General features: G+C 57.4%; 1 protein-coding gene across 1 annotated transcript in view; it reads right to left on the reverse strand.

The window, feature by feature from the left end:
• The window catches only part of COL7A1 (collagen type VII alpha 1 chain), a 93,857-nt gene that overhangs the window by 22,653 nt on the left and 55,828 nt on the right, over positions 1-15,376 (reverse strand). Inside the window, exons 65-81 of the mRNA XM_034775625.1 lie at positions 14,626-14,661; positions 14,091-14,162; positions 13,038-13,082; positions 12,352-12,387; positions 11,861-11,896; positions 9,778-9,882; positions 9,097-9,132; positions 8,415-8,450; positions 7,205-7,252; positions 6,934-6,969; positions 6,060-6,191; positions 4,949-5,158; positions 4,422-4,457; positions 3,585-3,629; positions 2,446-2,517; positions 1,169-1,213; positions 235-297 (exon numbers count right to left, since the gene is read on the reverse strand). Of these exons, the coding sequence (XP_034631516.1) occupies positions 235-297; positions 1,169-1,213; positions 2,446-2,517; positions 3,585-3,629; positions 4,422-4,457; positions 4,949-5,158; positions 6,060-6,191; positions 6,934-6,969; positions 7,205-7,252; positions 8,415-8,450; positions 9,097-9,132; positions 9,778-9,882; positions 11,861-11,896; positions 12,352-12,387; positions 13,038-13,082; positions 14,091-14,162; positions 14,626-14,661 (1,089 nt within the window). The remainder of the gene's footprint in view (positions 1-234; positions 298-1,168; positions 1,214-2,445; positions 2,518-3,584; positions 3,630-4,421; positions 4,458-4,948; positions 5,159-6,059; positions 6,192-6,933; positions 6,970-7,204; positions 7,253-8,414; positions 8,451-9,096; positions 9,133-9,777; positions 9,883-11,860; positions 11,897-12,351; positions 12,388-13,037; positions 13,083-14,090; positions 14,163-14,625; positions 14,662-15,376) is intronic.

Consider the following 15,376-nt stretch of genomic DNA (forward strand, 5'->3'; position numbering starts at 1 on the left):
TCCCCCCCCCCAGCTCTGCCAACGCACCTCAGCCTCCCGTCCATCCAGCCTCACCCCCCCCAGCTCTGCCAACACACCCCAGTCCCCTGTCTGTCCAGCCTCACCCCCCAGCTCTGCCAATGCACCCCAGCCCCAGCCAGTGCAGCCTTGTCTCCCAGCTCTGCCAGTGAACTTCAGTCCCAACCCACACCCTGCTGCTGTTCTAGTAGTTCTGGTCCCAATAGCAGTACTCACCGGGCTGCCATCCCTGCCTTTCTCGCCAACTTCTCCTCTCTCCCCCTTCTGCCCAGGTTCACCCTGCAATCGGGACACAGCACGTCACAAAGACCAGCAGGAAATCACCGTGACCCATCCAAACCTGAGACCCTCTCCTGTCCAGGGCAGGGGGAGGCTCACCTGCTGGGATATTGATCTGTTTGCTCCCTGAGGGGAGGCCAGAGTCCCCCCATCTCCCTAGTGCTGCCCAGCTCTTTGGGGAGGGAGACATCACATGGGGACATAAGGTCTCAGCACAGCACAGCCTCGGGCATTTATTGGAAATCGGCAGGGGAACGGACTCCCATGGCTGCACAGGAAGCAGGGCTCATGCCATAGTAAAGCGCAGGGAGCGGGTGCGCTCGTGCTGCTTTGTTTATATGTAGGGCCTACGGTATAATGTGGACTTTTCCTTCTTTTTTAAAGAATAAATTCAGAGTGATTGTGTGTGGAAGCTGCTGGCTTGACAGCCCTGGGGCTGAGGTCTCCTGTTTATAAGCCGAACAGGCAGTGGCCAGGCCAGCTTCCCCCACACACCATCACCTGCTGACATGCTTCACACTTGCCCTGGAGGGCCCCCCTTGGGGGATGCAAGTTCTCTCTCCATGGACCACTCAGACTTAGCCTGAGGAGCTGCCATTGCCAGGAAAGAACCACTCCAATGGGGTGATGAGCCACCAGTAGTGCCTTGGCAGGGCACCGGCGCCTGGATTCCAACACAGGAGGGCCAGCCCCAGAGACCTGGGCCTGCTGAGCAGCAGTGCAGCCAGACAGAAGGATAGCGAGAGAGAGGCTGAGGGGTCAAAGACAGAGTCAAGTGCCCCAGGCAGAGGAGATCCCCGGATGTGAGCGAAACAGAGTCAGAGAGGAAGCTGGTGAAGTGCAGGTGCCAGAAGACTTACTACACTCAGACCTTATCTCCTTTGGGTCCTCTCTCGCCATCCACAGCGGGCTCTCCCTGCACAGGAGGGAGAAAATGGAAGTTAGTGTCAGAAAGCCCTGGCTCAAACCATAGCCAGATAGTCACTCTGCTCTAACCATCGGGGACACGCCCTCAAAGAGCAGGGAATAGAACCCAGGAGTCCTGGCTATAACCTCCAGACCACTCTCTCCTTACATCTCTCCTGAGTGGCAGCTGCCACCACCACCTTCCCCAATCCAGTAGACAGCATTGCTGCCTCTGCTCTAAGCCCCACCATTGCTCCCACTTAAGGCTGGTCCATACTAACCCCCCAGTTCGAACTAAGATACGCAACTTCAGCTACGTGAATAACGTAGCTGAAGTCGAAGTATCTTAGTTCGAACTACAAGGTACTTACCACGGGTCCACACGCGGCAGGCAGGCTCCCCCATCGACTCCGCCTACTCCTCTCGCGGAGCAGGAATACCGGTGTCGACGGCGAGCACTTCCGGGATTGATTTATCGCATCTAGACAAAACGCGATAAATCGATCCCAGAAGATCGATTGCTTACCGCTGAACCCGGAGGTAAGTATAGACGTACCCTTAGTGTTTCATTCAGTCTCCTGCTGCTTTGTCCCCTTGAAAGTACACTGATTGTTGTGGCAACAATGATGTCACCAGAGTGGGCTGAGCTCACAGTACCACAGTGTCAGTTTCCAGACTGAGCTGAAGAAAGACCCTGGTTTAGGAAATAAGGAACTTACAGGGCGATTCCTATAACATTACAGGCAGGAATCATTTTACCCACCACTGAAATGCAGCCACCTCTGGGCTGGGGGGCTGCTGAATATCACACAGCACACTAACAAGAGTTTATGAAGGAGAATCTCTTAGCCAACTGGAAGTACAGGAGGAATCTAGGGACATCTTGCTCCACACAGGAATCTGGCCAGGACACAACGATTAAAACCCACGCTTGTGTGGTAAGCGCCATTAGCTCTCTGATGACCACAAAGGACCTCGAACATCCCATCTGAAACGCAGCAGCACAGCACCTCTTAGCACCACGCTGGGGCATTGGGCCAAATTCAGGGAGAGGAAAGAGTTACTAGCTCCATTTCCTGCAGCACCCTGGGAGATCTGGTGAGATGGGCTTAATGTGCAGTGCTGGGTGGAGTTGGTGGTGGTGACAGACAGGAGGTCAGACTATGCTCTCATGGTCCCTTTGGGCCTTAAACTCTGACTGAGACATGGGGTACAGACAGGGCTCCTCTCCTCAGCACTAACCTTGGCTCCCTTGGGTCCTGTGGGTCCACGCTCCCCCGGAAGACCCGAGAGGCTCCCTTCCACCACATCTGCCTGGAGACACAAGAGCACAGTGAGAGGCAGCAGCCCAGGGCCAGCAACTCTGCCGCCAACAGCACTGGGAACCCTCCATGGGAATCTGGTCTCCTACAGGGCACCCACCGACCCCTCTCCCCACATGCCCTGGGTTAGATTCCTGTTTGTCCCCTGGAGCCATAGGAACTGCCAGACCAGATCTGACTAATGGGTCCCTCTTGCCCAGGGGCCAATGGCCAGACCCAGCTGCTTCAGAGGAAGGCACAAGAAACGCCATAATGGGCATCTCTGGAAGAACCTACCCAGCCTCTTCCAGCCCTGGGCATGGAGTGGCTGGCTGACGCTGTGAAGCAGCAGGGCTCGTATCTCCTCTATGTTCTGTACTAGATCGAATGAAGCTGGGTGTCCCTTGGGCCCACTGGGACTGGAACGTCCCTTTCGGGGCCACACCCAGAGTTCAGAGCTGAGTGTCACTGGTGGCCTCCCCTGGGACCCTGCAGAGGTGTGCTGATCCTGTTAGACAGGCTGAGGGGGACTAACCCTGCCAGGCCTCAGGGGTCTTCCCATGGCGCCTGCTAGTTAAAAGGACAGGTCCTGGGGCAACTTGCCCCAGCTGCTGTCTCCTAGTTCAACTGGGGCTGCACAATGGTGAGGCCCCTGCTAAACAGAGTGATGTTAGTCACCTGGCTGCTGCCTGCAGTGGCTTCCCGACACCTGTGTCTGAGCTGCCTGAAGAGCAGGACCCCATGATAACACTGGACAATAGGGACTCAAAGGCCCAAGGCCTGGGGAGGGTGGGGGGTTGTATAGGATCTGCCCTGTGTCCTGCTGGCTCTTTCTTAGGCCTGGCCAAAGAGCGATGGACAAGGCTGTCTAGACCCAAGCATCTCCCAGAAGTGGGAGGCTGTGGGGAAGCATGGGGCACTCCCTTCCCCAACAGCTCAGCACATGGCCTTCACAACTATCCCGTCCCTGTCATTCCAAGGAGCAGGGGAGTCAGATCCTTTGCAGATGGCCCAGAGCCAAACACCCTCTGGTCCCAGTGGGCAGACCTGGACAACATTGCCAGGTGGGGACTCACTCACCTTGGGTCCCGGGGGCCCTGGAGGACCCTGCACGCCGTCTCTGCCCTGAGACAAGACAAACAGGACATGGATCAAAGACCCAGATGATCCCTCAGAAGGCAGAGCAGAAGCCGTCCCCGGGGGGAAACAGCCCCACACCCCAGGAGAAGGCAGCCCCTGTACACTGACCCTGCAGCAACACCCCAAGGGGGCAGAGCAAAGGACTGGGGAGAAGGTGAAGGACTGTCCTTTATGCACTTCTTGGCCCATTCTCCCCACCCTAGTTTGGGCCCCAGATCCCAGGGACCTTCCATTCTGTGCCCCACAGTCAGTGCTCCCTTCAGGGCTGCGGGCACCGTCTCTGATCCCAGCCCTCCGAGGCTCCACCTGCAAGCCCAGAGCACAACACAGGTGGACGATGGTACTGCAGCACTGTCAAAATCCTTCCCCTGCTGGTGCATGTGCCAGCCAGCTGGGGGCTTCTCTGTGTGCCCTGCGGATTCCTGCTGGATTTAGGGTCGGGCTACATGAGGAGTCACTGGACTTTGAATCATCAGTGACATGCCTGGGGGGCACAGAAGACAGCACCCCTGTCCCTAGTATTTGGAATCTAGCCCCATGGCCACAGGCTACATGCAACCGATGGCCCCTGCACCCCCAGGGAATAATCCTGAGCCCCCTAAATCAGAGGGTCAGTTTCCCCTATTGGCAATCTCGATGCATGTGCAGACACGGGCAGTAATAGCTGCCTCTTATCCCACGGAGATACAGATCATGGCACGTTTGCCAGTTATGGAGAGTGCATGATATGGAAAGGTGCAGCAGGCTGCATGCCTGGTGGGTCCAGGCCTCACTCACCGGCTCTCCCCGATCGCCCTTCTCGCCCCGATCGCCCTGCAAAGCAAAGGGGGGGGGCCAGGTCAGCAGAGCTGTCTCAGGGATTTGGTTCTGCTCCCTCCTTCCCTCCCAAGCAAGGGTCAGTAAATGCCAGGAGGGCCCCAGCTGACAGATTTCGGAGCAGTCTCACCGGGAGCCTGAGACAGGACTTGGGGCCCTCAAGCAGCTGAGGTCCTTGCCTGGGAACCAAGAGTCTGGTCACCATGTAGCACAGAGTCCTCCCAAAAGGATCGTTTCCCCCTGCACAACCTCCTCAAAAAGGCCCCTAAATCCATGGGCTGCTCCCACCCACACAGGCACCCGTTGTGCCTGAGAGAACAGAGAGAACAGTCATGGCAGGCAGGTGTCACCACATCCTAGAGTCGGGGGGGGGGAAGCCCCCTCCATTCCTGTCCCATCCCCTAGCAGCTTCACGCACTAGGCCATCTGCACAACTGGCCACCACTGACCTTCCAATCCTTGTTCCCTCTTCCCCAGGTCTCACTCACCTTCTCGCCAGGCCTGCCAGCCTCTCCGAGCTCCCCGGCCCGCCCTGGCACCCCTGGGATTCCAGGCTTGCCAGGTTCCCCTGCCTGGCCAGGCAGCCCCTCTGGACCTCGCTCTCCGATAGCACGTCCCATGGGGCCTTGGGGGCCAGCAGGGCCTTGGTCTCCTTTGTCGCCCTTGGGCCCTTTCTCTCCAGGAAAGCCCATCACACCCTGCAAGAAACACACCACAACTCAGCTAGTCCCAGGGCTGGCGCCAGCAGGTGAGGGGACATGATGGGGAAGCTCATGCTTTGGGGCTGGATGGACAGCACTGGAGACAGAGTGCTGCTAGTGGATGGGCAGGCTTCCTTCATGTGTTGCCCCTATCAACGGGTTTCAGCCCTGGCTTGGAGGGAGCCCTTTGGGGCCAGCGGGGAGTTCAGTCTCTAGCCAGCGACAGACCAAGTCAGGGCTGGCTGCCTGTGGAGCACTGGGCACAGGAAGCAGGTAAGTCTCGCTCGGCCTTGGGCAGGGTAGAGCTGCACTTGCTAATGGAGTGTGATGGCAGGACTGTGCATGGGGAGACAAGGGTTAACCAGCAGGGCCCAGAAGCAGCTGGAGTCCACTGCCTTCCCAGGAAAGCAGCATGGAGCAGATCTATGAATTGGCAGGAACTGGACAGCCCTAGTGAGGGAGGCAGCTCCCTAGCGGAGATGCTGCTGAGATTCATTGCATCTCTGAGCTGTGAGGCAGAGAGAACCAGGGAGCCATTGGGATTTACCCCCTTCATCTTCCCCTGGAGACAGGGGACTCCAAAGCCGTGTGTGTGAGCGTCCTGAGGAGAAGGGGCTGGGGACTCAACACGCCTCCTCTCCTGAGGAAAGGACGAACCTGGGGAGCTGTTTGCTTGGCCCTGAGCACCGAGGGACTCAGAGAGGCTTGATTTAACCCAGGCCTGAAGTGGGGCCCATTGGGACCAGGTTCAGAGCAACCCCTAAGACGGGGAGTGTTTTATTTCCCTGGGTGCTGGCTGAAGGACCCCTCACCCACAAGGGGCAGCAGAGAGGCCCCAGAGGAACTCACCCCTCCCCTCTGTACCTGCCCCAACCCTCTGTTGGTGGCTTCACCTCACCTCTTTGCCTGGAGGTCCCCTCTCCCCTGAGTCTCCCCTATCACCCTTTGGGCCTCTCCGGCGGTCAGGGTAGGGCAGAAATGGATCAGTGCTGCCGTCATAGGCTCCAGTGATCTCTCTGAGCGAGGCAATCTGAGAGAGACAGAGCGCGGTCATCACAACATCAGGCAAAGGAGGGAAGTCCCAGATACTGGATTGGGGGGAGGGATAATCTATCCAGGCCCTGAGTCCCCTGACAGAGGGACAACCCGGAGAGTCCATACATCCCTGAGCAAGTGCTTCTTGATCCCACCACTGCACAAGAACAGGGTCTCCTGATGAATGCAGGCAGACATGCTGGGATCCCAGGATTTGCTGGGGGAAGGTCAGTGGCAGGGACAGAGAATGGTAGGTCTGACCTTCACACTCAGATGACTTCTCCCCCTGGCACACATGGGAACAATCCCATCGTAACACCCTGCAGCCATGGCCTACCACTGCCAAAAGCCTGCCAGCAACACAGCTGCTGGGATACCAGGCAGATGCCGGCTAGAGCTCCTGGCCTTCCCCACCATTACCCATGGCCCCCAGGCCTTCACTCCCTTACCAGGTGCACCAGCCAGTATCCCAACCTTCTCCATATCACATGCTCAATGGCGCTGGCTTCCCTCTTGGTTGTGCACTCCCCGGGCCCCGGTCTCCTCCACCCAAGAGCCTACTAGTCAGGGCTCTGTCATCCCCCCTACATCTCACTCTCCCCTTGTTCTTCACCCACCCTTACCAGGCTCAGGCCTCCCTCCTGCTGGTTTCCCAATGGCCAGGGACAGTATCCCCACCCCAAGTCCCATGTTTCCCCTCCCTCTTTACAGATGCTGGCTGTTGCTTTGCTTCCTACCTTAATCCCATAGGCTTCCAGGGCACGTTCAATATTCTACGAACAGCAAGGGAAAGACAATGAGAACAAAAACAGGGGCAGCCCCCAGCCAGGGTTGCCGAGGCATAACCCCAACCTCCATCACTGCCAGCTGTGAGACCCCAGGGCCTTCGCCCTCCCCGCATCTGCCAGGGCTGAACTGGTTGCACCAGCAGATGCCCAGGCTATTTTGCAGGTGTAAGTAGGTGGCCCACTCTGAGATGGATACGACTGGCCCCACGCAGTGACTTACCGAGACGGTCCCAGGCTCACCACGTTGTCCAGGATCCCCAGGTCTGCCCTAGTCACCATGAGAAGAAGCAGAACGACACCAGATTAGAACAGTTCTGCTCACTGCCCACCTGGCCATGTCACATGGAAACCCCTGGGAAGGACGCAGCAGGACCTTGGGGGGAGGGAGGATGGACCTGGTGAATATGGGGGAGAGAGAATCCTCCCCATCTAGGAGGACGGGGCTGAGATCTCACCCATCAGTTAGTGCGATGACGCCACTCACAGGTCACTACTGCGCTCTCCCTGGGACTGCAGGTCTCACACAGGCCCCGGTCAACTGCCTTTGTAATGTAGCCAGTCACTTGCATTAACTCTCCATATCTTGCAGCAAGCAGGACCTACCTGCTGCAGCCAGAGTCTGCTAATTCTGCAGCAGCGTCACTTACACTCAGAAAGCGAGCGCTTGCCTGAACTACCCAGGGGACTGGATTAGCCCATCAGCCAGAGGAAAGGCACAGTAGCGACTTCTATCCCAGGGACACATGGGAGCCCACAGCACATTGGGTTAGCTATTTGGATACCAAAGTCCATTTTACACTGCCCCCCATTTTCACTGGGCTGCAGGCATTTGTATTAATGCAGAACCACCTAAGCGAAGCCGTCGGGGAAGTTGGAGGTTGGGACAGCTGGGGCGGTTACACCATAGGAGGTGGTCTGGAATTGTGAAATAGCAAGTGCTTCAGACCGGATTTGCTGCTAAAATGATCAGCAGGGAAAGAGTTACTATGTTGCTATTAAATTGGCCTCATTAAGTTCCAGAGTTAACACAGGATTGACATGAGTGGGGCAGAGTTCTTTCAGGCTGGCATTGCTGCATCGGCTACGCTCGGGTCACACTCCCAAGCATTTCTTCACAGCCACCAGGGCTAGGAGGAGGCTCCCTTGGCAATGAGAACGAACATTGCAGGGCACTGTTCTGCTGCAGGGGTGGACTCAGTAGGCCTAGAATCACCGTGGTCGTCCTGCTCCCAAGTGGCAGTGACTGGCAAGGGTCTGTTCATCTCCGCTGATGGAGCTGCTCCAGTGCCCCAGGAGCTACATTCAGAGGGAATACAGTGGGGCTGACCAAGCTCTGGGTTCCCCCCCACACACACCCCAAAGGGCACTGCACTGGGTGGAGGAGAGGACTCAGCGCTGGCGGATCGCCCCAGGTGGTGCTGGGTACTCACCTGTTCTCCTTTGGATCCAGCCTCTCCTCGGTCACCCTGAAACAGAGGAAGAGGAGTCAGGATTCCCTCCAGCCCAGCGATTGGAGAGTAGAGCCCTGGAGGAAGAGTTCAGCCTCGCCTCCTCTGGAGGAGCCCCTGCTTACGCCTAGGCTGAAGTGATACAGCTTGGGGAGGAACAGTGCCAAGGTGCTGAGGGAAGGGCAGATACCCAAGTTCCCTCCCCAGACAGGCAGGTGAACACATGAACCAGTGCTCCACCCCCAGCTAGCCCAGTACATGGGCTCTGTAGCCTCTGAGAACTTCTACCTGGAATCAAGTCTGGGCCAGACCCGCTGGAACCCCCACTGGCCTATTGCAAAGCCTATGGCACCCCACAGAATGTGGGCAGAGCTCCCTTGCCATTCACACCTGGGCCCCACTGCTCTCCACGCAGGCCCCCCAGGAAGCATTTTAGTCCCTCCTAGCCCACAGCTCCTCCAAAGAAGACAGCTCACAGGAGGACACTAAGCCACACCCACCAGCTGGGCACAGTGGGGAGCAGGGCTCAGGGAACTCACAGGATTAACCCTCGAGGGCCCAGAGGTCTGTGCTCTGGCACAGCTAGCCAGTGTGGTCTGACAGGAGAGGCTGTTCTGCTCTGTTCGTTTTCCAGTGGCCTGATGGGGGCTGGGAAAACACTCACCTTTTGTCCGGCAGCCCCAGCAAGGCCTGGAGCACCCTGGAAGGTATAGAAGGAATGTGAGCAGACCCTGGAATTGCGAGCAAGGGGAGAGAGCAGCTTCACTGCCAATGGGTGGGGTCTGCAAGCACTCCCAGGGCTGGGGGGAGGAGGCCACGCAGCTTGGGGTGTCTGTGAGCACTGAGTCTGGGAGGAGGAGCCCACTCAAGCTGGGGTACTTCCCCTGCCCCGGGGTCTGCCCCCTGAGGCAGGGAGCAGGCTGTATGGTCAGCAGTCCAATCCCAAGTGGTCCTGCAGGGCTGGAAGGAGCTTGTAGCTGCAGCTGGAGAGGAACAGGATTTCCCCAGGGAATCAGAGAGGGACCCAGGGTATCCATGCCATGGCACAATGAGCCATTACTCTGCTGTTCAGACCCTGGTGGCTCTGGACTCCCACCTCAGCCATGGGTATATCATCTAGTGTCTAGAGCAGGGTCTGGGAGACCAGAGTCCTAGGCTCTGAGCTCCGTGTGATCTTGGGCCAGTCTCCTCTTCTCTCTCCACTCTCCCAGCTGTAAACAGCACTAGTGCTCTCTCCGCCCCCAGCTCTCGGGCAGGCTATGGGGCTCCACTCCCAAATGACCGTGGGCACAGCAAGCCGTGCCAAGCAGCTGGTATTAGAAGTATTATTCTGGAGGTTACGCACCTGGCCTGGGGGTCCAACCTGCCCAGGTACACCGGGGACACCAGGAGGTCCCAAGGGGCCTGGCGCCCCACGGTCTCCTCGCTCGCCCTTGGGGCCTTCTTGACCCTGCCAAAGAAGAACAGATGCATCACCATCTGGTGCTGTTTCCCCTTGGCATCACCCCCCAAACCCTCTTACCCTCACCTCCTCCCAGCTGGGAGGGCCTACAGACCGGTACTACAGGCAGATGACTGCTGAAAGGCCTGTCACTGTCAAAGAGTGCTAGCACCCTGGGGTGCCAGCAGAAGGCATGTACCTCCCCCTGGCACTATCACCACTTGCTGTGGGTGGGAGCACCAACTGGGAGCAGACCAGCATCTTTTAGTGATGCTTTAATGGAGGTGCCAAAAAGGGAGCCCAAGAAACAACTAGGGCCTGTAAGCAATGGAGTCACTGAGGTCCCAGTCCCACCCCGATCCACTCCCCCCACCCCCGCATCAGCATCTCATTAGCCAGAGCTGGGGCCTCCTCTGCCCTTTCCAGCTAAGCAGAGCCTGCCATCTAAACCCAAGCCTCTATGAGCCGGGGAGCAGAAGCCAGAGGGCACAGCTCCCCTCATACAGTGTGTGGTGGGGGGAGGCCTCAGGACGCCGCTTGCACTCCCCTCCCCTGCCGGAGGGAAAGGTCCCGATGCACTGGAGAGCGAGGATCACTACCGACCACCCCTGCCTGCCTATGGGTAGCAAGCCGGGGAGACCCACCAGAGTCACCCCCAGGTTTGCTAGATGGGGGTCTCTGCCACTGGCACCACCCAGCCGGTGCAGCCCCCAGTGTGATGGATTATCGGAGCAGAGAGAGGGGGCCGTCTGACGTTATTGATATAATCTGGGACCATATAGATCATTGTTGCAAACAAGGTCCTGTAGTGGCACGCAAATCTTGTATAAAAGGGGTCAAATGGGGTGTCTAAGACAAGGTTATGGTTTACTGGTTATGATTATGCTGTCTATATGTGTGTATCACTTTTGTAGTTGAAGTTATGAATATTGGCTCTATACTGTCTGTATTTCAAACTTATGCTATGCTGCTGGGTGACATCCCAGACAAACTGGTGTTAGCTCTGCCTAGCCTGCTTGATGGCCCATTAAGGACCATCAGCTATACAATGGACCCATTGAGAGAAGGCAGATACGCCTTGTAACTCAGCAAAGTATGCAGGGACTGGCCCATGTGACTCCAGACTCCATTTTGCTGTAATTTTCCACAGTAAGAACAAAGAGGTGTTCTTACACCTGGAAAAGACTATATAAGGCTGATGCCTCATCTCCATCTTGTCTTCAATCCTGCTTCATACCTCTGGAGGAACTTTGCTACAAGCTGAAGCTTTGAACAAAGGACTGAGGACCCATCCCAGTGGGGGATGTATTCCAGAGACTTGATTTGAAGCTGCAGTTTATTCCATCGCTGCTGCAAGCCTGAACCAAGAACTTTGCCATTACTGTATGTAATTGATTCCATTTAACCAATTCTAACTCTCATCTCTATCTTTTTCCTTTTATGAATAAACCTTTAGATTTTAGATTCTAAAGGATTGGCAACAGCGTGATTTGTGGGTAAGACCTGATTTGTATATTGACCTGGGTCTGGGGCTTGGTCCTTTGGGATCAGGAGAACCTTTTTCTTTTACTGGGGTATTGGTTTTCATAACCATTTGCCCCATAACGAGTGGCACTGGTGGGAGTACTGGGAAACTGGAGTGTCTAAGGAGATTGCTTGTGAGACTTGCGGTTAGCCAGTGGGGTGAGACCGAAGTCCTCCTAGTCTGGCTGGTTTGGTTTGCCTTAGAGGTGGAAAAAACCCCAGCCTTGGGCTGTAACTGCCCTATTTGAGCAATTTGTCCTGAGTTGGCACTCTCAGTTGGGTTCCGCCAGAACCGCATTGTCACAGGCCGTAGTGACTGTGTAGGCAGCACATGGAAGAATCACATGTGGAGCCACCAAACACAGATAGACCCTGCGCCGAGCCCCTAGGCTGGGGGGCAATTTGTGACTGGGGTAAATCCAGGGCAGGTGGAGGGGGATAGGGGAGAATCACAGGTACTTACGTCTCTGCCAGGGGCGCCAGCTTCTCCTTTGTCCCCCTACTCAGGAAAAGCCAAGAGAAAATGGCTACCTTACAGCCTCATTCCATTTCCAAATGAGACAGCCAAGGGGACTCGGGCAGGGTCCAGCCACTGCGGCTACCTGCCCCACCCCCACTGGGGCAAGAACCCTCACCCAGAGCCTGGGTCTGTCTTCCCAGTGGCCCCTCTCCTGTAGCCAGCAAGGTCTAGGACTGCTACTTAGTGGGGAGGAAGTAACCTCACCCACCCCTCCTGCTGGGTTAGCAAAGCTGGAGCAGCCCGGAGCTGCATGCTGGCACCAGGAGGCAGCTCCTGCTCCCATAGGAAGTACATGGTGAGAGGTGCCTGGCAGAGACAATGGAGCAGCAGGGGAGTCTGTCCCCCAGGGGAACCCCACCTGCTAGGCTGCTCATAGGCCTGGCTATCAAGGGGGGGTGGCTAGTCCAGGGGAGAGGGGCCCTTTAGCTCATTACCTTCCTCCCATCTTCTCCTGGAGTCCCATCTTCTCCCTAGGAGGATAGAAACCACTAGTCAAAGCCCTGTTCCACATAGGCCCTGCACACTAGGGGGCTGAGCCCTGGGCAGGTGGAGGGAGAGGTCCCAGATCAGACTGTCACCTCCACACTGGGGAGCACAATACATCCCCTTGGGTCCCCCAGGCCTCCTGACATCTGCCACACAGCCCTTAGATGAGCCAGGCTCCCTCAGGGCTAGTGGAGCTGAGGAATGGTGGGCAGCAGGGAGATGGCAGGTACTGGTGGTTACCCATGGCACAGTGGGTGCCCCACATGGGGGGCCCACACTCTGGGCTTGGGAAGCCCTTTGCTATGCCCCTTTGACAACCCATCAGTGGAAGGTCCTGGCAAGCTGAGGACCTGCTACAGGGGTTGTCAATATTTGGCCTGTCGGGAGGGGCACCAGAGTCTGGTAAGGGAAACCCCCCCTTCCCTGCCCCATGCTCAGGGAGCCCTCTGCCTGCATTCAGTACTGTCTCAGGGACACTATAGCTTTATAGTCAGCTGTCTCTTCCTCTGTCCCCACCCCATTGCCAGGGCAGCTCCCTCTTGCCCGGGCAGGTCCTTGCACATCAGGCCTAGAGACCCTGCCTGCCACAGCCAGGAGCTGCCCTTCTCCAGCAGAGGCTGGCTCCCTTACTCACGTTCTTCCCATTCAGGCCGGGTTTGCCGTCGTCGCCGGGTTTGCCCTGGAAGGAAGTGCAGGTTGTTAGTAGAGTGAAGGGCCTTCCACATGCCTGAGACAGCAGCAGGCCCCTCCACAGGCCCCTCTGGGCTCACCCCGACTGGCAGGGTTGCTGGAGTCCAATGCTGTCATACCACAGGGCAGCAGCTCCTAGGGGAGGCTGGGTCAGGCTACCTGCCCAGGCTGTGAGCCATGCCCAGAGAGTGATTAGCGAGGCAGGCAGCTGACTGGAGAGAGCTAGACCCAGGGTAACAGCATGGGCCGGGCCGACAGAACAACCAGCCAAATGGAGCTGCTGGGAGCAAAGGGCTGCCCCAAACCTGCCTGACAGATCAGGAAGTTCTGGGCCAGCAGCCCCAGGCCCGAGCAGGCCTCACATCAGACTTGGGTTAGGCTGCTCAGGGCAAAAGGATGGCCCAAGGGGGCAGCATGAGTCCTGGGAACAGGCCTCCCAGAGCATGTGGGACATGGTGTGAGGCAGGGTCACACCCCACAGGGCAAGCACATAAGGGTGAGTGGAGACCATGGATGAGAGGCAGCCGGAGAGCAGGAGTGACCTCATAAGGGGGTTCCAAAGAGGATGGATCTAGGCCGCTCTCAGTGGTGGCAGATGACAGAACAAGGAGTAATGGTCTCAAGTTGCAGTGGGGAAGGTTTAGGTTGCATATTAGGAAAAAAAACTTTTTCACGAGGAGGGTGGTGAAGCACTAGAATGGGTTACCTAGGGAGGTGGTGGAATCTCCTTCCTTAGAGGTTTTTAAGGTCAGGCTTGACAAAGCCCTGGCTGGGATGATTTAGTTGGGGATTGGTCCTGCTTTGAGTAGGGGATTGGACTAGATGACCTCCTGAGGTCCCTTCCAACCCTGATATTCTATGATTCTAAGGAAACCCCTGGTAGGGAGGCAAGTCAGGGGGTGGGTTATCTGGGGCCCTGCCAGTGCCGGGCAATGCCAGAGGAGGTGCAGGGAACAGCCAGCAGGGATGGCCCACAACAGCCAACCAAACTACTTACAGCCAAGCCTGGTGGTCCCGGGGGGCCCATGGCTCCTGGGGGACCTTGCTCCCCTCGCTGGCCTGGCAGCCCCTGCAACAATAAAAGATCAGGTGAGAGGCAGATCCCAGCTGGGTCACAGGCAGACATGAGGGGCTGCAGCTCAGCACCAAAGGGAGAGGAGGAGTGGTGACTGCAGGGGTAAGCAGTGCCCTTGGGCCAGGGACTCTGCAGGGTCAGATGGCCCCCAGGACAGCTCCACCATGCTCAGGATTTCAACACACAGCTCCAGGCCTTGGGCCCTCAGGGTAAAGCATCAGTTGCTGATCAGAGGAAGGATACTGGAATGGATGGACCCCTGTGACAGGGAGGTGGGGCGCAGAGTAAGCTGAACCAGTGCTTTGCTCTGGTGATGCCTGGTTCCATTGCTGCGGTGTTATTCAGATACTGGCCTCGTGCATGAGACTTTGGGGTGCCCCAGGGAAAGGGGGGGAGTGGGAAAGCCCCCTGCATCTTGTGACCCGCCACCCCTCAGAATCAGGAGCTCTGTACTTACATCTCGGCCGGGGTCACCCTGCTTGCCTGGGTCACCCTAGAAAAACAAGAGAATATGGCGGTGATCATTGGGGATGGGCTCAGGCCTGACTCTAGGGCCTGGCCACCCCATGTCAGGGTGCTGCCCTGGGGGCTCCAGAGAGGCCTGGCTCACCTCACAGCATGAAAGCAGGAGAGGTCACCACCATACAGGCACCTCTGCTAACAGGGCCCCTAGACTCACTGGAAAGGAGCAGCAGCCATCCAGGGAAAGCCAGCAGCACCCCTGAGCTAGCCCGGCAGCAGGCACTCAGGGAGCATGGACACAAATGAGCACAGGGCACTGCACGGCTCAGGGACACAGAGCCTCTCTCTAGGCACCGACTCAAACCCAGCTCAGGCTCCATGGGCTCTGTGGCGGAAGTGAACAAGTTGATGGTCTCCATCCATCCTCAAGGGCAGGTGCCAGCACTACTGAGCCATTACACCATTACAGCTGGCACTATCTGGCGCCCTTGTTGGCATCTCAGCAGAGAGAGGCCAAGGATTGGGTGGGTCACCCTAGAGACTGTACTTCCCTCCCACCCTGGGGGTGTTACTCCAGGGTGCACTGGCATGATTGGGGCAGCTGTCAGCCTGTATGTGGAGAGCCCCACACAGCCCTGCTAGGCAACGCCTTCACCTGCCTTCCTACCGCAACCCTCAATATCGAGGCAGCTCCTTCAGCTACAGCGGGGTCCTGGAGCCTGGGGAAGGGGTCTCCCGGGCACCTG

The sequence above is a fragment of the Trachemys scripta genome, chromosome 7, assembly GCF_013100865.1.
Source record: "Trachemys scripta elegans isolate TJP31775 chromosome 7, CAS_Tse_1.0, whole genome shotgun sequence".
Classification (NCBI taxonomy): Eukaryota; Metazoa; Chordata; order Testudines; family Emydidae; genus Trachemys; species Trachemys scripta.